The 23,020-nt window shown below is 37.5% G+C and overlaps 1 protein-coding gene across 2 annotated transcripts in view; it reads left to right on the top strand.

Moving 5' to 3' along the window:
- Positions 1–23,020, top strand: part of wwtr1 (WW domain containing transcription regulator 1) — a 65,988-nt gene that overhangs the window by 4,250 nt on the left and 38,718 nt on the right. Inside the window, exon 2 of one of the 2 annotated variants that reach the window (XM_081385193.1) lies at positions 11,834–12,120. In XM_081385193.1, the coding sequence (XP_081241319.1) occupies positions 11,834–12,120 (287 nt within the window). Of the gene's footprint in view, positions 1–11,156; positions 12,121–23,020 lie in introns of those variants that run through there. The other variant, XM_081385192.1, reaches the window with a different exon arrangement.

Here is a 23,020-nt window from a genome sequence, read left to right as displayed (position 1 = left end):
AAATATTTCTGTCTATCAAATCCTTTGTTTTACACTTAATGCAGTATAACTAGGTTGTAAAATCTAAATATTTGAACAAAACATGAAAAAATTACCTCAAGTGAGCATTAACTAGCTAGCTTGCTAGCACAGTTAGCTCACTGATGGAAGGTAGTTAATTTTGCCTACTTTGAACATTGCTGAAATAAATATTAATATATATACATGTTGATACATTACTTGCCTTTTACCTTTAGAGATTAAAAACTATTGTCTGTTAATTTTGCTGTTGATCTATGAAGCAAACTGGTTGGTAAGACAGGGGGCATTTTACCCCACCTTGGGGGGCGTTTTACCCCACCGCTGGGGCAAAACGCCCCCTTTGTACAAAAATATTTTCAGTGAAAATACAAATTAATTATAAAGGCTGAGCAATTTTAATATTTGGCGAATAACTCCTGCCATAGTCACTCAAAACCGGGATGGCAATTCTAGTCACATTTATGTTTTGTTTCACTGTAATGTCACATTTTCCTTAAGGGGGGCGTTTTCCCCCACTCTACCCTATATATAGGGGAGAGCGGGGTATGTTGTCACACTTTTCACACTGTCTAACATTTACTGAGCACCATACATCAAAATGGTATAAATCTCATACCAAATGAAAGAAGGAAGTCTTGGGCACATATGTTGTATTCATAACATCTTCATATCTTATCTCATTACGGAGTTGTAGACTGTTGAATAGCGAGTGTGCACTTGTGACAATTTGCCCCATTGGCGGGTAAGTTGTCACACTAGATTATCTAAAAATAAGAACACAACTACTTAATTGTGAATATTGATTTTGTTTTTTAAACTCAAAACAGAACTGGAAATATAAACATCCGTGCCTGGAGAATCTGGAAAAACAATTATTTCAATCCAAATAATGCACATTTCAATTAAGTGGCAAAACCACTTTACTTTGAACTTTAAACTCAAACGTTCTATGGCTTGCACATAGATCCTGATAACTGAATGGAATGCTGCAGATAACCTGCTTAACTTAAACCTCTGATCAAAACAGATGCCCTGTATCTGACTAATCGGACTCATCTCCAGAGTCACAATTCTGACACACATAAATTGCCTGGCCTGAGGTGCAAGCATCATGGGCCCAATTGTTGCATTTTACACATTTTACGCATATGCTACTCTGAACAATGCCTGAACTTCGTATTTTGAGCACTTCTTGTGTTGTGGTTTTTTTGCCTCTTCACAATGACTCGCTTAAATTAGTCCTAATTTGTAAGTCGCTTTGGACAAAAGCATCTGCTAAATGACTAAATGTAAATGTAGCTGCCTTGTTTTTCATAGGTCCAGATTTCTGCTTCCTTTTCTTTTGAAACCGCTTTTTGCTAGATTGAGACTTATTATTTTCTATTTCTAGTTGCTGCTTCACTGGCGTGTCAGTAAGTATTGCTGATTTGCATCGTTTTCTTCCTTTGCTGGCTGGTTTTCGGGGGCCATTTTTTGGATATGGCCGGATGTCCACTGGAGTTGGTAGCCCACTGCCAGCAATAGCATTGCTGGGTAAGGGTGAGCTGGTGATAGCAGAAGCATAACTGGGCGTGCTAGGCAGGACAGGGTTGGTGCTGGGGCACATGTGACGACTTGCCCCAAAGTCATTGAGACAACTTGCCCCATATTGACATGTGAGCTAATGTTGGCTAAATCTCAAGTTTAACTCAACATATCACTTTAGCTAAAGTACCAAAAGACACGTTACTGTCTCCTCTATTTTGTGCAAAATAATAATTTTAAACATTCATACCTAACAAAGTTGTATTGCATAAAATGTAAAGTGAGATTTTTTTACTTTTTAAGCAGAAAAACAAGAAAATTGTGCTAACCTCAGATTACAGTGATCTTGACCACATGTGAACAGGAAGTTGACTATAGAAGAAGAAGTCACATAAAGTGGCTATTTGATTTTTGAGATAGAGCCTCTAGTGTTGGAGTTATGGACAGTGTGACAACTTACCCGTGTGACAACTTACCCCGCTCTCCCCTATATATTGAAATATTGAAATATTATTACAATTTAAGACAGCCGTTTTCTATGTGAATATACAGTAAAGTGTAATTTATTCCTGTGATCAAAGCTGAATTTTCAGCATCATTACTCCAGTCTTCAGTGTCACATGATCATTCAGAAATCATTCTAATATGATGATTTGATGCTCAAGAAACATTTATGATTATTATCAATGTTGAAAACAGTTTTTTACATTTTTATTTCATGATGCTATGATGAATAGAAAGTTCAAAAGAACAGCATTTATCTGAAATGGAAAGCTTTTGTCACATTAAACACTACCGTTCAAAAATTTGGGGTCAGTAAGAATTTTAATTTTATTTTTGGGGGAAAGAAATAAAATAAATCAATACTTTTATTCATCAAGGATGAGTTAAACTGATCAAAAGTTACAGTAAAGACATTTATAATGTTAGAAAATATTCTATTTTAAATAAATGCTGTTCTTTTGAACGTTCTATTCATCAAAGAAGTTTTGAAAAAAATTTTACACAACTGTTTTCAACATTGAAAATAATAATGAATGTTTTTTGAGCATAAAATCAGCATATTAGAATGATTTCTGAAGGATCATGTGACTGAAGACTGGAGTAATGATGCTGAAAATTCAGCTTTCATCTGAGGAATAAATTACATTTTAAAATATATTAAAATAGAAAACAGTCATTTTAAATTGTCATAATGTTTCACAATAATACTGTTTTTTTTCTTTTCTTGTTTTTTATCAAATAAATGCAGCCTTGGTGAGCAGAAGAGACTTCTTTTAAAAACATAAAAATTCTAACCGATCTAAAACTTTTGACCAGTAGTGTATATATAAGAACAAAAAGTGTTAATGACAGCAAGCAATTTAAAAATTGTGTCAGAAAAAAAAAAAAAAAAAAAAAAAAAGCCTAAAATTAAATTTCACAAAAAAACAGAGATTTAATGGAAAAATTGTCTTGGTCAAAGGAGCAACTCAAAATGATGATGGGCCATGTCACATATTTACCATATAGGCTAACTGTTTACCTGTTGTTTGTCCCTTTTTACTGCGTCCTACACAACACACAGAACCATTCCGTTTCAGAACTACTGCACGGTAGCTGTAGGCCTACACATAAAATGTGAAACAACCTACAACACCTGTCACATTGAATCTGCAAGAGAGCAAAGTCATGATCTAAAACTTCACTGTTTTCCCAAACCAATTGTCATTAAAAAAAGTTTTTGTTTCTAACTTTGATTTATTTACTATTCCAAATTGTGCATTAATCCTTTGTGGAGGAAGAAATTATTATTGCACAAAGTAAAACCTATTTATGAGTGCATAAGTGTAATTGGTACACTGTAAAAAATAAAATCGTAAAAAAACAGTCATTGACTGTCAGCTACGGCTGCCAAACAAAAACCGTAAAAATAAAGTAAAATATCCTAATTTAAATGAAATGCAAAAAAATTTTACAGAAATTTTCCTTAAATGTTTTATAGAAAAACACTGTTATTTTACAGCTATTTCCTGAATTATTACAGTCAAACACCTTCCCTGTAAAAAAATCCTATAAAATAACAAATGACTGTCAGCTGCGGCTGACATACAAAAACTGTAAAATTAATGTAAAATATCCTCATTTAAATAAGTGCAAAATACTTTTACAGAAATCTTCATAAATCTTTTTTAACAGAAACACACAGTTAAAACACATTTATTTCACATTTATTTTCTGATTTTTTACTGAAAAACATGCAGTTAATTATATGCATGATTTGTTGTGACTATACGTCACTGCATCAGCAACTACACAGTTACTGTCTGTTAAATAAAGCAACATGCAGCATATCATCAATGTTTATCTGCTCATCCTGAACTGAAGCTCAGGCTCTACTCTTCAACACAATGGTGACACACGACACACACCATACAGAAACACTTTAAACCCCAACAGATCATTAAACACTACCAGATCTCTCAGGATCTCAGCATCTTCACTTATTACAATCCAGACTTTATTTCTTTCATACTAACATTCTTATTGAGAATTAACAGAGGTTTAGAAGTTGAAGCTTTATTGAAAAGAATAAAGTTTGATGTCACCATGGTGGAGATCAGTGTTTGCTTTAGTTGGGCTCTTGACCTTTTAGTGTTTAACTTTAATGTTTCTCTAGCTGCTTTAACTGTGTGTCTCTGATGCATATTGGTAATTGTAGCAATCCAAGAGAAACTCAGATCAGATGATGTTGGTCACTTTTTAGTGAATCATCATGTAGTGTCCTGCTTTGTTAATACACCTGAATGAAACATCTGATTAAATGGTTAAATATTAGTTGTTCATTTTGCATGATAAAACTGCTATAGCAGATCCTGCAGTGCTGTGATACTCAGATTTTATGAAGTCATTATACAGAAAATGTTTTGACAGGATCATGTAGACTCACTCAGACATCAAGAATCAGCGTATGAATCACAACAATGGTGACAATGAAAAAAAAAATCTGAATTACTATAAAGTCACAAAAAGGCTTTGTTGGTTGTCACCATTGTTGAGATTCATATGTTGATTCTTGATGTCTCTATTCTACTAAAAATATGAACCAGCTCAAAACTTTTTCTGTATAATATATATATATATATATTTTTTTTCAGAGTGTTATAATACTGATGCCACAATATTTTAAGGATTATGTGAGAAATTATGACATTAATTATAGACTTTGTGTAAATCTAAACTCAATCTACATATTTTGAAATCTAAGCTAATATATTCAGAGATTTGACTGATACATCAGTGAATCAGATCATCATATGATGACTATAACATCATCAATGAATGAATGATCAAGATCATCTGATATTTTCTCCTGCATTTATTGCTATAACAAATGTGTATTAAATACACAGTTAAAGCAGCCAGAGAAAACTAAAGTTAAAAACTCAAGGGTCATGAGCCCAACTAAAGCAGACACTGATCTCAATCATGGTGACATCAAATTTATTTTAAAGTTTTTTACACTTTATTTAAATTAGCATATTATACTTTAATTTTATGTTTTTTGTTTGGCAGCCGCAGCTGGCAGTCATTTGACCCTTTATTTACGATTTTCTTTTACAATGAAGGTATTTGATCATAATAATGCAGGAAATACCTGTGAAATAACAGTGTTTTTTCGGTTTATTTAAATTAGAATATTTTACTTTAATTTTAACCCTTTAAGGTACGCACCATGAAAAAAGCAAAGGAAAATTTATTTCTTTGCATTTTTTATTCAATTATGATAACAATAACAACAATCAATATTTTTTTTTAAATTAGACTCTACAGTATTTTAGATACAGTGCTCTACCAAACGGTTGAGATGTCTGTTCATAGTAAAAGAACAACATTCAGAACAAGTCAATGTTGTGCAGTTTCTTGACCAATAAAAAATCTGATGGCTGCTATTGATGGCTCCAAACACATCAAGTGTGTGTGTGTGTGTGTGTGTGTGTGTGTGTGTGTGTGTGTGTGTGTGTGTGTGTGTGTGTGTGTGTGTGTGTGTCTCTGTGTCTCTGTGTGTGTGTGTGTGTGTGTGTGTGTGTGTGTGTGTGTTGGTGCAAAACTTCACCCAAGATTTGATTAGTACGGGGCCCCCCAAGTCCCACTTTGTCAAAAAAAAAAATTATAACTATCTCGTGGCCTCAAGATAGCAACTCATGATAGTATCTTGAGGCCACGAGTTACTATCTTGAGGCCACGAGTTACTATCTTGAGGCCACGCCCACGAGATACTATCTTGAGGCCACGAGTTACTATCTTGAGGCCACGAGTTACTATCTTGAGGCCACGAGATAGTATCTTGAGGCCACAGGTTACTATCTTGAGGCCACGAGATAGTATCTTGAGGCCACGAGTTACTATCTTGAGGCCACGAGTTACTATCTTGAGGCCACGAGTTACTATCTTGAGGCCACGAGTTACTATCTTGAGACCACGGGTTACTATCTTGAGGCCACGGGTTACTATCCTGAGGCCACGGGTTACTATCCTGAGGCCACATGTTACTATCTTGAGGCCACGAGTTACTATCTTGAGGCCACGAGTTACTATCTTGAGGCCACGAGTTACTATCTTGAGGCCACGGGTTACTATCTTGAGGCCACGGGTTACTATCTTGAGACCACGGGTTACTATCTTGAGACCACGGGTTACTATCTTGAGGCCACGGGTTACTATCCTGAGGCCACGGGTTACTATCTTGAGGCCACGGGTTACTATCTTGAGGCCACGGGTTACTATCTTGAGGCCACGAGTTACTATCTTGAGGCCACGAGTTACTATCTTGAGGCCACGAGTTACTATCTTGAGGCCACGCCCACGAGATACTATCTTGAGGCCACGCCCACGAGATACTATCTTGAGGCCACGAGTTACTATCTTGAGGCCACGAGTTACTATCTTGAGGCCACGAGTTACTATCTTGAGGCCACGAGTTACTATCTTGAGGCCACGAGTTACTATCTTGAGCCCACGAGTTACTATCTTGAGCCCACGAGTTACTATCTTGAGGCCACGGGTTACTATCCTGAGGCCACGGGTTACTATCTTGAGGCCACATGTTACTATCTTGAGGCCACGAGTTACTATCTTGAGCCCACGAGTTACTATCTTGAGCCCACGAGATACTATCTTGAGGCCACGAGATACTATCTTGAGGCCACGAGATACTATCTTGAGGCCACGAGATACAATCTTGAGGCCACGAGTTACTATCTTGAGGTCACGAGTTACAATCTTGAGGCCACGAGTTACTATCTTGAGGTCACGAGTTACTATCTTGAGGCCACGAGATACTATCTTGAGGCCACGAGTTACTATCTTGAGGCCACGAGTTACTATCTTGAGGCCACGAGTTACTATCTTGAGGCCACGAGTTACTATCTTGAGGCCACAAGATAGTATCTTGAGGCCACGAGTTACTATCTTGAGGCCACAAGATAGTATCTTGAGGCCACGAGTTACTATCTTGAGCCCACGAGATACTATCTAGAGATACTATATTGATCAAATATTTCTCATCAAATATGAAATTGAATAATATTAAATGTATCATTTTACCAACACTAACCCTTTTGTTCATTGCAAATAGCTCATTTTACCAACATTAGCTAATTTTACCAACATTAGCTAATTTTACCAACATTAGCTAGCTTCTCTACCATAAAAAGACATCTCAACCGTTTGGTAGAGCATGTTTTGAAAAAATTATTTGACCCTTATAAGACTTATTTTTGTTTAATTAAGTTACATAATTCTGTTTAACAAGTCCTCTGAAACGATAATATGTCAACGAAATAGTTTTACCTTTAAAAGTCCCGCCTATATGCGTCATCAAAGGATGAGTAAATTTTCGCTGTGTCACGTGCTGTTTGAAGGAACAATGAAAAGGCATGCTGCTCACAGACACAGCGCCATCTAGTGGATTTTTTTTTGCATTGCACAACTACACCAAACAATAGAGATGGCTCATTCAGGTTGAGTTAAGCTTGATGCATTTTTTAATTAAATATAGTGACTTAAAGTGTGGTCTACCAAACGGTTGAGTAGTACCTTAAAGGGTGTTTGGCAGCCGCAGCTGCCAGTCATTTGACCCTTTTTTTACAATTTTTTTTTACAATGAAGGTGTATGATCGTGATTATTCAGGAAATACCTGTGAAATAACAGCGTTTTTCAGTTTATTTAATTTAGGATGTTTTACAGTTTTTTGGGGAGCTGACAGTCATTTGACCATTTTGTCATTTAACTGTTTTGTTACTGTTAAATTACAGATTAAATTTAAGAAAACAGAAAAAATACTGTATGAAAAATACAATCAATTTTCTGTATAAAAAATGTGAATTACTGTAATTTGTCATTAATGTCATAATACCTAAAATAACAGCTGCATTTTTATTTTACAGATATTATTTGTAATTTTACAGTGTTTTGAGTACAATTTAAAATGAAAGAAAATGATCGTCAAAAAATCACAGTTATTTTCTGTAAAATTTTTTACAGTGTATGTTATTAACATCAAAATTGCATTTTAGTAAAAACTCTGGTGCCTTTTGAAATATAGCATTTGGTTTTACAGTTATAAGACATGCAACTACTTTTTTCACTGTTATACTAGCCTACATAATGGTGATATTACAAAATCCCAATACCATAAGTTCACATTTGTTAATATTTAAAGAAACAGATGAAAATTAAATAAAACTCTTGATTGTTTAACTTCTGTATGTTTTCTTCAATAAAGGGATGTCATGAGCTAACTGTATGCACTTAATTTCTTTTTTTCTTTTTCTTCTATGAAAATATGACAAAACATGTATTTCTTAATGTGAATGGTCATTACTTGTGAAATCAATCTAATTTCACAGCTTTGTCAAATTCCTCTTTTAATATCAATTAGAAAAATAAAAAAATAGAAAACTTTAGAAAACCTGTAAAAATGTTCCAAGGGTTGGTGAATAAATCCCAGGTGGTGTGACATCATCAGGTCACATGACCAGGAAGTTATATAGATTTGTGTATTTCAAAAATTCATTAAAAATACACTAAATGACATTTTCTAAATCCAAGTCGTGTATGGTGTGCTCCAAGGGTTGGTGAATAAATCCCAGGTGGTGTGACATCATCAGGTCACATGACCAGGAAGTTATATAGATTTGCGTATTTCAAAAATTCATTAAAAATAGACAAATTGAAATTTTCTAAATCCAAGTCGTGTATGGTGTGCAACAAGGGTTGGTGAATACATTACATGTGGTGTGACATCATCAGGTCACATGACCAGGAAGTTATATAGATTTGCTTATTTCAAAAATTCATTAAAAATTGACGAAATTACATTTTCCAAATCCAAGTCGTGTATGGTGTGCTCCAACGGTTGGTGAATACATTACATGTGGTGTGACATCATCAGGTCACATGACCAGGAAGTTATATAGATTTGTGTATTTCAAAAATTCATTAAAAATACACTAAATGACATTTTCCAAATCCAAGTCGTGTATGGTGTGCTCCAACGGTTGGTGAATACATTACATGTGGTGTGACATCATCAGGTCACATGACCAGGACGTTATATAGATTTGGGTATTTCAAAAATTCATTAAAAATAGACAAATTTAAATTTTCTAAATCCAAGTCGTGTATGGTGTGCAACAAGGGTTGGTGAATACATTACAAGTGGTGTGACATCATCAGGTCACATGACCAGGAAGTTATATAGATTTGCGTATTTCAAAAATTCATTAAAAATAGACAAATTGAAATTTTCTAAATCCAAGTCATGTATGGTGTGCAACAAGGGTTGGTGAATACATTACAAGTGGTGTGACATCATCAGGTCACATGACCAGGAAGTTATATAGATTTGCGTATTTCAAAAATTCATTAAAAATAGACAAATTGAAATTTTCTAAATCCAAGTCGTGTATGGTGTGCAACAAGGGTTGGTGAATACATTACAAGTGGTGTGACATCATCAGGTCACATGACCAGGAAGTTATATAGATTGGGGTATTTCAAAAATTCATTAAAAATAGACAAAATGAAATTTTCTAAATCCAAGTCGTGTATGGTGTGCAACAAGGGTTGGTGAATACATTACATGTGGTGTGACATCATCAGGTCACATGACCAGGAAGTTATATAGATTTGCGTATTTCAAAAATTAATTAAAAATAGACAAATTGAAATTTTCTAAATCCAAGTCGTGTATGGTGTGCAACAAGGGTTGGTGAATACATTACAAGTGGTGTGACATCATCAGGTCACATGACCAGGAAGTTATATAGATTGGGGTATTTCAAAAATTCATTAAAAATAGACAAATTGAAATTTTCTAAATCCAAGTCGTGTATGGTGTGCAACAAGGGTTGGTGAATACATTACAAGTGGTGTGACATCATCAGGTCACATGACCAGGAAGTTATATAGATTGGGGTATTTCAAAAATTCATTAAAAATAGACAAAATGAAATTTTCTAAATCCAAGTCGTGTATGGTGTGCAACAAGGGTTGGTGAATACATTACATGTGGTGTGACATCATCAGGTCACATGACCAGGAAGTTATATAGATTTGCGTATTTCAAAAATTCATTAAAAATAGACAAATTGAAATTTTCTAAATCCAAGTCGTGTATGGTGTGCAACAAGGGTTGGTGAATACATTACAAGTGGTGTGACATCATCAGGTCACATGACCAGGAAGTTATATAGATTGGGGTATTTCAAAAATTCATTAAAAATAGACAAATTGAAATTTTCTAAATCCAAGTCGTGTATGGTGTGCAACAAGGGTTGGTGAATACATTACATGTGGTGTGACATCATCAGGTCACATGACCAGGAAGTTATATAGATTTGCGTATTTTAAAAATTCATTAAAAATACACTAAATGACATTTTCGAAATCCAAGTCGTGTATGGTGTGCTCCAAGGGTTGGTGAATACATTACAAGTGGTGTGACATCATCAGGTCACATGACCAGGAAGTTATATAGATTTGCGTATTTCAAAAATTCATTAAAAATAGACAAATTGAAATTTTCTAAATCCAAGTCGTGTATGGTGTGCAACAAGGGTTGGTGAATACATTACATGTGGTGTGACATCATCAGGTCACATGACCAGGAAGTTATATAGATTTGCTTATTTCAAAAATTCATTAAAAATTGACGAAATTACATTTTCCAAATCCAAGTCGTGTATGGTGTGCTCCAACGGTTGGTGAATACATTACATGTGGTGTGACATCATCAGGTCACATGACCAGGAAGTTATATAGATTTGCGTATTTCAAAAATTCATTAAAAATACACTAAATGACATTTTCCAAATCCAAGTCGTGTATGGTGTGCTCCAAGGGTTGGTGAATACATTACAAGTGGTGTGACATCATCAGGTCACATGACCAGGAAGTTATATAGATTTGCGTATTTCAAAAATTCATTAAAAATAGACAAATTGAAATTTTCTAAATCCAAGTCGTGTATGGTGTGCAACAAGGGTTGGTGAATACATTACAAGTGGTGTGACATCATCAGGTCACATGACCAGGAAGTTATATAGATTTGCGTATTTCAAAAATTCATTAAAAATAGACGAAATTACATTTTCCAAATCCAAGTCATGTATGGTGTGCTCCAAGGGTTGGTGAATACATTACATGTGGTGTGACATCATCAGGTCACATGACCAGGACGTTATATAGATTTGCTTATTTCAAAAATTCATTAAAAAATGACGAAATTACATTTTCCAAATTCAAGTCGTGTATGGTGTGCTCCAACGGTTGGTGAATACATTACATGTGGTGTGACATCATCAGGTCACATGACCAGGAAGTTATATAGATTTGCGTATTTCCAAAATTCATTAAAAATAGACTAAATGACATTTTCCAAATTCAAGTTGTGTATGGTGTGCTCCAACGGTTGGTGAACAAATTCCAGGTGGTGTGACATCACCTGTTTCTATAAGATAAAATGAAATTTTGGGAGTACAATGTAATAACCATGTACCCATTCATAGTGAATATCCCATGCACAGCTTAAAACTATCTAAGCCTATTTGACAAAAAAATAGGTTGTCCACTTAATTCACATCTTTACATTTTATTAGTATGCTTTGCGTGGTTTCGCACCTTGGAATGCTTATTTGTGTGTGTGTGTGTGTGTGTGCAGTTTTGAGACAGTCCCTTAATTTGCTTGGCGAATGTCTAACGAATGTCCAACATAAAACCTACTTTACCGCACCCTCCTGGAGGAACAAGCATATGCCCGAGTCGTTCTTCAAGGAGCCGGACTCGGGCTCGCACTCTCGGCAGTCCAGCACGGACTCGGGCGGCCTCCCCCCGCGGCTCCAGGCGACGCACGTCCGCTCGCACTCCTCCCCGGCGTCGCTGCAGCTGCCCGCGGGCGCGCTGGGCGTCCCGAACCCCGCTCGGCAACACTCGCACATCCGACACCAGTCCTTCGACGTGGCCGAGGAGCTGCCGCTACCCCCGGGCTGGGAGATGGCCTACACCCCCAACGGACAGAAGTACTTTCTCAAGTGAGTGCCATATTCATTTTTCACGGCTCACGAGATGCCAGCACACAGTTTACATTAACTGACACATAAATCAGTTACACTCAAAAAAACAGTGACCAATCCAAAAGTAAATAAAGTGAAATAAAGCAATTTTATATGTAAAAATAAATTTTATAAATGAAGTACCAAATTAATAAGGTATGTAGGAAGTCTAGGTAAAAAATAATGGTTTCAATGGTCATATATTGGACGCCTGAATTGAAATAAATTTTTTTAAATCCAACAGTTGTTTATCCATATCCACAACAAATGTAAATGCAGCAATTTTATAAATAAAGCAAGTAAATGAAGTTTAAATATATTACCATACACTAAATGATGGGTTGTTTCAATGGTCACATATGAATAAACACAAGTATTGGGTTTAAAATTGTAATCCATATTTGACTGTTGAAACAACCCATCTTTATTTACATTTGTTGTTGATGATTCACCTCCAAACATCATCACTGTGTTTTTTATAGGGCAATAGGTTGTGTAAACCGGTTTCTGATCCGAATCAGTGCGCGTTCACACTGGTGAAATCTCTGCAGTCACGTTTAAGCTTTCATTTTGACCTGTGAACAGACTAATGCTGAAGGCGTGGGTCTGAAACACACAAAACGGTATCTGGGCGTGGATCACAAAGACAAAAACACCGGGTCCTGCTTATACTGTCATGTGTAACGCATGCTTCACACTGCAGGGCTATGATCAAGCCTCTTTCTCACCTTGATAAGGATGTGTTTAGCATATCTCAGTGTGTCTCAATGTAAATGTGTGTTTTGACTTCAGGAGTGAGACAGCTATTCTTCTGTGGCCCTGGGGACACTGGTCTTATCTGATCCAGTCACCAGGGTTGTGATCACCGACCGGTGGGATGTCGACTGTGCTGAGATTAACTCAGTCTCGCCCCCCCCCTCCCCCTCCAGGATCACACCCTGTGTTCAGGAGACAAACACACGTTGAGATTAAACCGCTTTAATGCGTCCAAATCATATTTGCTGACACTAGAGAGCAACATCAATTCTCACCTACATGTTAAAACAATTAGTTAGCCTCTGTCCTCCAGCTAGTAAGTGTCCGCCTGTTCTCTGAGTTGTATTGGTCCTGTTTGTGGATAAGCACGGCTGTTAAATCAGTGCTTCTCCATTGCTTTTGCCTTAGGATCCAGATTTTACACTGGAAACAATGTGGCAAAATAAACAAGAAGACTGTATTAACTGTGCATTGTAAATGCATAAATAACAGCAGATTCACCAGACTAACAAACACTGGGCTGAGTATATACTGTGAAATACTGTGTAGTTTGATTGGACACATTGATGTCAACAACAAATGATTTAAAAGTTGATTAGCTTACTTATTTTGATATTCTATTGCTATATACTATGCCTGATTATATGGTTAATACTTTATTATTCGCATTTAGCATTTTCATTGCTGTATGCTAGCCATTTTTGGGCTAATAATTACGATAATTACGTTTTTTTTTTACGTTTTTGAAAGAAGTCTCTTCTGCTCACCAAGGCTGCATTTATTTGATTAAAAATACAGTAAAAACAGAAATATTGTGAAATATTATTACAATTTAAAACAGCTGTTTTCTATGTGAATATATATATAGTGAAGTGTAATGTATTCCTGTGATCAAAGCTGAATTTACAGCATCATTACTCAGTGTCACATGATCCTTCAGAAATCATTATGATATGATTAATTCTTCCTCAAGAAACATTTCTGATTGTTATCAGTGTTGAGAACAAGTGTGCTCTTCATATTTTTGTGGAAACTGTGATACACTCACCACAGTTTAAAGATAAGAAAAAGATAAAACAGAAAAGAAATTAATACTTTAATTTAAAATTGATTAGAAGTGACAGTAAAGACATTTATAATGTTACAAACATTAGTTACAAATATTAGACTGATTTCTGAAGGATCATGTGACACTGAAGACTGGAGTAATGATGCTGAACATTCAGCTTTGATCACAGGAATACATTACACTTCACTATATAGAAAACAGCCATTTTAAATTGCAATAATTTTTCACAATATTACAGTTTTTTACTGTATTTTTAATGCAGCTTTGAGGAGCAGAAGAGACGTCCTTCAAAAAACATAAACACATTTTAAATATTTGAAACATTTGACTGGGAATGTAAATAAATGCTCTATATATGAGCGTCCATGTTCTTTCATCAGATTATCGACCAAACTAAATGCATATGTGGAAATACTTATAAATGCGGTTGCGTAACTTTAATTTAATCATTTAGCAGACACTTCTACCAAAGCGGCTTCCAGATGATCATGTGTTGGTTGGCTTCAGACAGTGTTGTGCTTTACAGTCTGGTCTTCCTCTCACCTGAAACTCTCTGTGTGTGAGACTCGAGATAAAGCGTGCCAGGGCTTGCCACACATTCAGCGAGCGGACAGACAGACTCCTCCGCCACCAACAGAGCTTCACACACACACACACACACACACACACACACACACACACACACACACACCCTGCAATTACACCAAACCAACCTGTCCGTGATCCTCTGAGCCTCAGTGCATGTGCTGCATCTCTTCACCGGTGATCATACAGTAGTTGAGGCTCAGGACGTGAGCGTTGTTGTCAGTGTGAGAGACTGATATGGCTTGTCTTCTTCTTCTTTGGATTGTTGCAGCTGTTGGTTCTCGTTCACCCCCACTATTAGGGAACGCGTATCTCTTTCCAGCGTCACATGACCCCCCTCTTTCTGCCTAAACATTTTTCTGGATATCTTTGTTACGACTTGCAATTCAAGACGCTACAGCTTGAGCGTCTCAGTGCAGAGATTGCTGGGTTGTTTGATAGCAAAGAGCACATTTTTACAACCCAATCTCACAACTATTGAACGCTTTGCTGAGTTGGTGGCTAATTCGTATGAAATTCGTCTCAAGAAATCAATCTGATGGTCTTACTTTTTTCAAATTTTTTGTACAAATTCATACGAAATGACACTAAAATGCTTGTTTTCTCATGAGATATGCAGTTTTGAGTATCAGCATCAATCAAACGCAAAATAAAAAACTAATTTAATTCAAAAAGATTTACATCACTGTATATATTCATGGAAAATAGTGATTCAAATATACTGAAAACATGAGAATGGTTGAAGTCCCCTTGTGGTGTAAATCCAGCGTTTAATGTTGTTTATGTGTCTATGTGGTGTTTTTAATATGCTTTAAGACACACCATGTGTAAATTCATAAGTCGACAGCATTGCTGAGTATTTCCTCCTTAAAACTGCAGTGAACCAAAGACAGTCTCAAAAACACGCTTTGAAATCGCTGGTGTTTCTGACGTCACAAACTACCTTGTAACCAATCAGATCAACGTGTGATCCTCAACCAGTGGATTGAGTGAGTGGAGGCGGGGTTCATTTGCATATTCATAGAACCGCACATACTAAATGAGGCAAGGGTGTCGAGTTACACTCAAGACATGAAGAAATTATTTTTGAAAGAAAAAAAAAGTTTAAATATGTAATTTTGGTGATCAAAGATGAGTTTTAAGGGATAAAATTATTGACTATGGTGGACTTTAACTGTTTCTTTGCCCAACTTCACTATACAGGGAGAAAATAAAGGATTGCGTCCAGAATCTTTCAGCAGGTGGTTTATTTTTTACCGTTTTTGCTCTAAAACCAACACCAATGCAGCTTTGATCTAAAGTGAAGTGAGGCGAAAGAATTGGTGTTTCTAGTTCCTTCTTCATGCAAAGGCAGTCTGTAATTATGCCTCCTTTTGATGCCATGTAAAGCAGGAGAATGTCTTCCCTTCAGGCTTTTTGCTGGCCGTCTTCCTCCATTATGTTGAAGATAAGCTGTGAATAGGTTATCACTGCCAGCTCACAGCTTTCTGTAGGCTAATACTTGCTTTCTTTGCCTGGATTCATGAGAGATACACATGAATGTCAGAAAACCTCCCTGCAGCACATAGTATCACCTCAAAACAAAAGACTTTTATCTTGTTTTTCATAGAGAAAAATAAGCCAATTTTACTTCATAGGAATTTTTTTTTTTTTTTTACGTTGTGACGGTTTTCATGACAATTACACACATTTCCCTCAAATTCTCGTTAGAATAGTCAAAATAAATTCCTTTCTCATCCAGAATGTTTGTGATACTGGTCAGCAGAAAGTCATTGCAATAAAAACATAGACTTTACAATTTAAATAAGATATTTTTTACATTATAGCGATGAGAACTGTGGGAAAATAAGGTCCCAATGCAAACAAAATCTCATTGGACCTAAAATAGGGACCAATCGCATCTCAGCATCTCAGATGTTGGTTTGGTGTTTCTGAAACGCCGGAGTCGAAGTGTGTGATCAGAATGATTCGGTTTAATTCCCTCCAGAAGTGTCTCACACGAGTGTGTTCACAAACACCAGCATCCCAACGCTAGAGATCATGACAGTGGTTATTGAGTTTCGACTGACGCTCTGAGACACACTCATTTATGATGGAGGGAAAAGAGCTGATTGCAGCTTTATTACTGATATTTGTTCCAATTTCCCAGGAAGTGACGATTTAGCCTTATTCAAAAATGTTTTATGCCATTTTCCAATTTTGTGCATAAGTTCGATTCGCAACTTTTAATGGAAACATGCCTATTGTCTTCACCCAAAATGTTATTTCTACACAAATGTATTTTTTAAAATCTCATTTAATCTCTAATAACTATATTTTATTTTATTTCATTTTATTTTTTGTGAAATTTAACCATGTTCTTTACCGGTTTGGTGAGATTGACCCATATAAATGAAAATGCCACATAACAGATAGACTTAAAGGCCCCCTGACATCATAATTTAAGTTTTTTAGCTTTTAGAATGAATATGTTAGCCTTAAGGTTATGAATAAGCCGGTGTGTTTCAAAACAATGACAACGTCCGCATTTAGGAGATATAAGCATTAAATCTCTCACTTCCGCTAAACTGGATCAGGGATTTTTATGACATCATCGCGGACTTCAGCTTCTCATCACATCTTCTGTCCAATCAAATGCTCTCTAGAATCTAAAGCTCCGCCCCCTCTGCTACAAACACCACCTGGCCGAAGCGAGTCGACACTTCACAGAGCAATATGGGTGTGGGAGTGTGTGTTCAGTTGCTCAAACGCTCAAGTTTTATCCCGTTTTCCAACCGTACGTTGATTAAGAATGAAATGACTAGAATTCATTCACACCTCTACTATAATCCAGCGTATCATCAGCGCTCATGCATGTGCTGTCAAGTACGACTCGCAGTCTGTGAGGGGAAACTAAACGCTATTGGCTGTTTGAAAAGGGGGAGGAGCCACTCAATAGGTCCCGCCTCAGCTTCCTGTTCAGTGGAAGGCACTTCAGTGGGACTTTAAATAACATGCTGAGGTAAAGATTAACAGTCTAGCATTTGATCTGGCTGGCCGATGGTGCTGATATCGCTGTAAATAAACTCACAGCAGTGGGTGTGATGTATAACAGTCTCGCTTTAGAAGCGGGAGGAACATTTCGCTCGATCCAACTCGCTCTGTAAACTAAACGCTTCTGCTGTAGCAACTGGTTGGTTTATTAAACAAAATCCTGTTCTGCTGTTATTGAAGTCCAGATGTGCTGTGTCAAGCAGAGGTAACGTCTCAATCTCAACTCAACTTTACAGTTTAGCTGTTAGCGGAGTTAGGTTTGGGCCCAGTCTGCAGGAAATGTTTACCAAAGACGGCATTAAATGTATTGAAGGAATGTCAGTGTTTCTAGCGACAAAACAGTGTCTGTTGGGCGGCCGTCTTTGATGGAGTCAGGTCTGTGCTGCAGACACAACAGATGTGTTCCTGGAGACTGAGGCCAGGCGGGAGCGCTCTCGGAGTCTGGACTCTCGTGACACGGGACGGGAGGCGCTCGAGGCCGGAGGGTTTTCCTGTCCGGCGCGTGAATCCGAAAGGCTTGAAGATCGAGTCGTCTGATGCTGGTTGGCCGGGCTGCTTCTGGCTGGCTCTTTCTTCTCCGCCGAAAGCTGCCATCAGAACACAAAAGTCTCTTTGTAGCACTGATTTTTTTCCAGAAACACTTCAGGGCCTTGCGTGACTCGCTGATATAAACCGTATAAAAGCTATTAAACTCGAAGGAAATGGTGTGTGTTGAGCGCTGAACACCAGTGTCTTTGTAGAGATGGGCAGAACTGAAGTAAATAAATGAAGATAAAAAGAGACTTTATAAACTTGTCTGATGTAAACAAACGAGTCTCTTACTGCAATAAAATGTCAGTTCACTCTAGATTTAAAGGACATTTTTAGTATCTGGACATCCGGATAAAGAATATGATCTTTACTGGCTGGATACTAGCTAAATAGATTATGAATGATACATCACAAAATGTCTTATCTGAGTGATCATACTTAGTTTTTTATTCAGAACATCATGAGGACTTGAAGATGGGCATCTTTCCCTCATGAAAAAGTAGTGTACTAAACTATATTGAATGTACACTTGTTGTGTACTTCAAATCTTTAAAGTAGATATTTTTTAAAACTGTAATGACAGATAGTAGAATATTAATAAGTTTACTTAAAGAGCAAACTTGCATGACTATTTTTTCTTAACACACTTAAGTACACTTTTAAAAAGTTTACTTTAGATAACAAAATCGCTCCGCAGAAGTAGCAGTGCTTCGCCTTCTGAGAATATATTTCCCAGTGTGTATATGGTTAGAAGATGGCTGTGTCTCATGTGACCTTGTTATTTGTACACGCGGTGACTATACAAATCACAACATGTAAATAGGAAAATGTTGGCGTTATTTTGTCACTTATTGGGAGTAGTGTGCTAGCTGGAGCCATTTACCTGCAGTCTTTGTGCTAAGCTAGGCTAGCGGTGGGTGCGTCAGACACAGTTACGGCACGCACAGAGATGAGAAGGGTGTGTGTGGACTTATCTAACTCTGGGGGATACGGTGAATAAGCTAAAGTCCCAAAAAGTCGGCATGTTCCTTTAAGTAACCGCCTCGCAACTGGAGCTCACTCAAAACACCCTAGCAATGCAGCACTCATGTTTTATTCAGAAAATGTATTAAACTAGTTACACATACTACGCTCTGTGTTATAATGCGTTTTATTTGTAACTTAGTATCTCAAACACATGGTGCTCCATTGAAACAGTCTGTGGTATTGTGGTGTTTTCAGACAAAGGCCAGTGTTATGAAGTGCTCAGTAAGCTGGTTGACGTCTACAATAACACTGGATCTGCGCTTCACACACGGCAGCAGCTGATGGGGCTTCTGCGCTCACTCACACATATCCAACACATAAAAACATCTGTTATTTATGGTCCTCAGGACTAGACTGTGTTCTTCTGCCTTTGTTTGAAGCATGATCTTTACTGACTGTTTAAAAAGACAGTACACAGTCTCCTGTGTGTTTCTGCACGTTCTGAAGGCCTGTTCACTCCAAGGCTAAATTAGATGCGATGAACATTTGAATTAGAACGAACGGTTGTTAAAGCACTTTAGACCAACATGAACGTTCACAACGTATTTTTTTTAATGGACTTTTTTAATGGACTTGAAGGAAGGCCTGGTCAGACCAATGTGAAAGTTGGTATGAAATAGGGATGCAACAATACAGTTAGCCCACGGTTCAATACATACCTCGTTTTTTTAACCACGGTTTTCGGTTCGGTTCGGTTCTGATGACTTGACACATAAGAGTGTTTTTTTGTTATTCTATGCTTAGGCAATAGGAACAGTAAGAGGTTAAGGAGAAAAAAATAAAAATGATTTATTGCAATACTCCTTTATTTTACTTAAAAGCTAAGAAAAGTCCATTAGTTCCTAGTGTATTGTATAATATACAATTAACACAGACATCTCACAGCTGCTGGTAGCCCATGTACAAACTGGGGAACACATAAATTCCTACATTTTGAAAATAAACATAGCCTACACGTCTAGTTAGTAAACATATATTGACCATTTCAAATAAACATATTTGTGCCTTCAGACAGTGATATTGCTGGCCGCATATGTGCAGTCACAGTAATTTTTTTGTTTACCGTTTTTTCTTCGTCGGCATTACACTCAACGGCAAAACCGAAATGTCCCCACACCACGGATTTGAAAGACGCCGGTGCTTCCTCGTACTGTAGCCTCACTTCACCGCCGCTCACCATGTTAAAGTGTGGAATGATGGTTAAGCGCCCCCTAACTTTAGAGCATAGTGATAGAATATTTACTCGCGGAGAGGAGTTTCCTCATCTCAGCTCGTAGACTTACAGGCACACACAAACAGTCAATTCGGAGAGAAATAAAACGCACATAAATTATTCAAACGCAAAACCGAAAAAAAAAACGCAATTCACAAGCGCGTATTGAACCGTGGATGTCGTACCGAACGGTTCAATATTATATTGAGAATTGTGGCATCCCTAGTATGAAAATTCAGTCAGATTTCTTTTTTGCAGACAAATGCATAAAAAAAAAAAACTGACTGATAATGCAAATTTACGCACTGACAGTAGGTGGCGTTTATAGAAAAGCAGAATTACCCAATCTAACAAAACACTGCGCAACTTTCTATTTCTCACACCCTCTTGTCCAGGAGAAGACAGAAAGTCAAACAGTTTACATGTTTTCAATTGTATTCGCGATGGTGATTTTATCAAACAACACCAATAATAATACAGAGAATAAGTTTCAAACTCTTCCTCTGCTATTCACTGTAGCTTAACAAAATAGTTTGTGATTGCAACCAAGTCAAAATTGTATTGGCCCTAAGCATGTGACCAAAAGCGCAAAGCTTATTGTTTGGCCAGTTTTATTTGTGGTGGAAAAGCGATTAGAAGAACTCTCTGCAAAATATCTGGTACATTGATGGCATGCAGATGTTTGTTTCAGTGTGAACAGGTGCAATTTTCAAAGTAAAATATTTGTCACACAAAATGGCCGTCAGAAATGGAAATCTGGATGAATGAAAATGTCTCTATCTACTTTTCTAAAGCGCCACCTACTGTCAGAGAGTAAGATTGCATTATTATTCAGCCCATCTGCCGTTTATTCGAACCACATTTTCGTTTGACCAAAAGAAAAGAAAACGGCTCGGTTTGAAAGTGACTTGTGTGTGTGCTTCAGACTTCTCCACACTATTGACAACAGACAATGGAGCTTTCTTGCCTACGAAAGTTCGCTAACGTGTCAACACATTCAGGGTGAAGAGGCTTATTTACCTTTTTTTGTGATGCAGAGACGTAACTCACGCCACGATGCCATCACTTTAAACATTTGAAAACAAAGAACCCCTTTTGAAATGGTTGATTCCCTCCATGGACGGTCTTATCAAGCAGATAAAGAGTGTATTCCTGCAGTCAGGGCTTTAATTTTATTAATGTTCGCCTGGCAAGAGAGCAAAGAAAGTGACTAACTTAACTAGGCTCTTCTGCACAGATCAGTCGATCATCCAGATGTGTTTTATTTTGCGTTTACTGCCAGATAGAGGTTTGGACAGAGACTGCTTTGTGTACAGCGCCGCTCCTCTGAGCTCCATGCCAAAGTGTTTTACGACGTTTAAATAAAGCAGCAGGTTTGTAGCTCTTCAGTGGCTCTCGTACACAGTGTTGCTGACCGTCAACAGACATCCCCTTCTGGGAAGACATCTGTAACCCTTTAGCAGGGGAGGATGGGAGATTTCTGTGCACACGGCCCTCATATCTCAGTCAGTTTACAGATAGTGACCTAAAGTACGGCCCCAGAAGCTGTTTGCCGTTTCTTCATTAGTGTTGTTTGCCAAGGCAAACGTCACTTTAAAGGGGGGGTGAAATGCTATTTCATGCATACTGAGTTTTTTACACTGTTAAAGAGTTGGATTCCCATGCTAAACATGGACAAAGTTTCAAAAATTAAATTGTGCGTTTGAAGGAGTATTTCTGTGCCAAAAATGCTCCTTCCGGTTTGTCACAAGTTTGGAAAGTTTTTTTCGAGTATGGGCATGTGTGACGTCAGATGGGGCGGAATTTCCTTATATGGGTCCTAAGGGCACTTCTATCGGAAGAGCGCGGGCGCGTGCGCAACCGTAGACCAGAGCGAGAGAGCGAAAGCAGTTCGCCCATCATCACAGCGCTTGTGCTCGGCTTTAGGGAAGTCAGTGTCACCAAAGAAGTGGGTTTTTAGTTGCCAGGGCAAGACATCCCTGCACAGATTCCCAAAGAACTCGTTTTTTTCCGGAAAGACTCGGAACTGCCTATCTTTCTTTTATAAATATAATAAAACTAAAGACTTTTTGGAGATATGAAGGATGCAGTACTACTCTATAGGTACTCAAGATTAACATGAGATTGACTGAAAATGAGTGTTTCACCCCCCCTTTAACCTATTGCCCATACTTAAAGGGATAGTTCACCCAAAAAAATAAATATTTTTTTAGCATTTGCACACACATTTAAAACCTGTGTTTTATTCAGTTTTCCTATTATTGTAGCCATTCGTCTACTTTTACGTTTTAAGTGTTTTAGCCGTGATTGTTTCAGCGTGGATGTTATGTCTGCGTGCACTGTTGCCCTCTGAGAGGTATTTTCCAGTGTTTTCCTCGTCTCCGCTCCCCCTTTCCAATAAGCAGTTGAAAGCGATGGCTCTGTCTGCAGGATATGGAGCTGCTCATTTCCTTTTGTTCGTGAGAATAATGGCAGGAGGGACGCCCTGGGCACAGTAAAGACAATAAACACACATTACGCACTTCAAAGAGCGTTTCAAAAGAAAAACAAGGCAAATAAGAATTACGTACCCAAAAAATAGTTTTGACACCTGCCGTCTGACAGCGTCTTTCCATAAGAGCAGAAAATCCCTGTAAAGCTGTGCTTGAGCTGCAATCACAGTAGCC

The sequence above is a fragment of the Scardinius erythrophthalmus genome (assembly GCF_964197995.2).
Source record: "Scardinius erythrophthalmus genome assembly, chromosome: 14".
NCBI classification, from domain to species: domain Eukaryota; kingdom Metazoa; phylum Chordata; class Actinopteri; order Cypriniformes; family Leuciscidae; genus Scardinius; species Scardinius erythrophthalmus.
The sequence above is the reverse complement of the archived record's forward strand: the minus strand, read 5'-3'. Positions and strand labels throughout refer to the sequence as shown.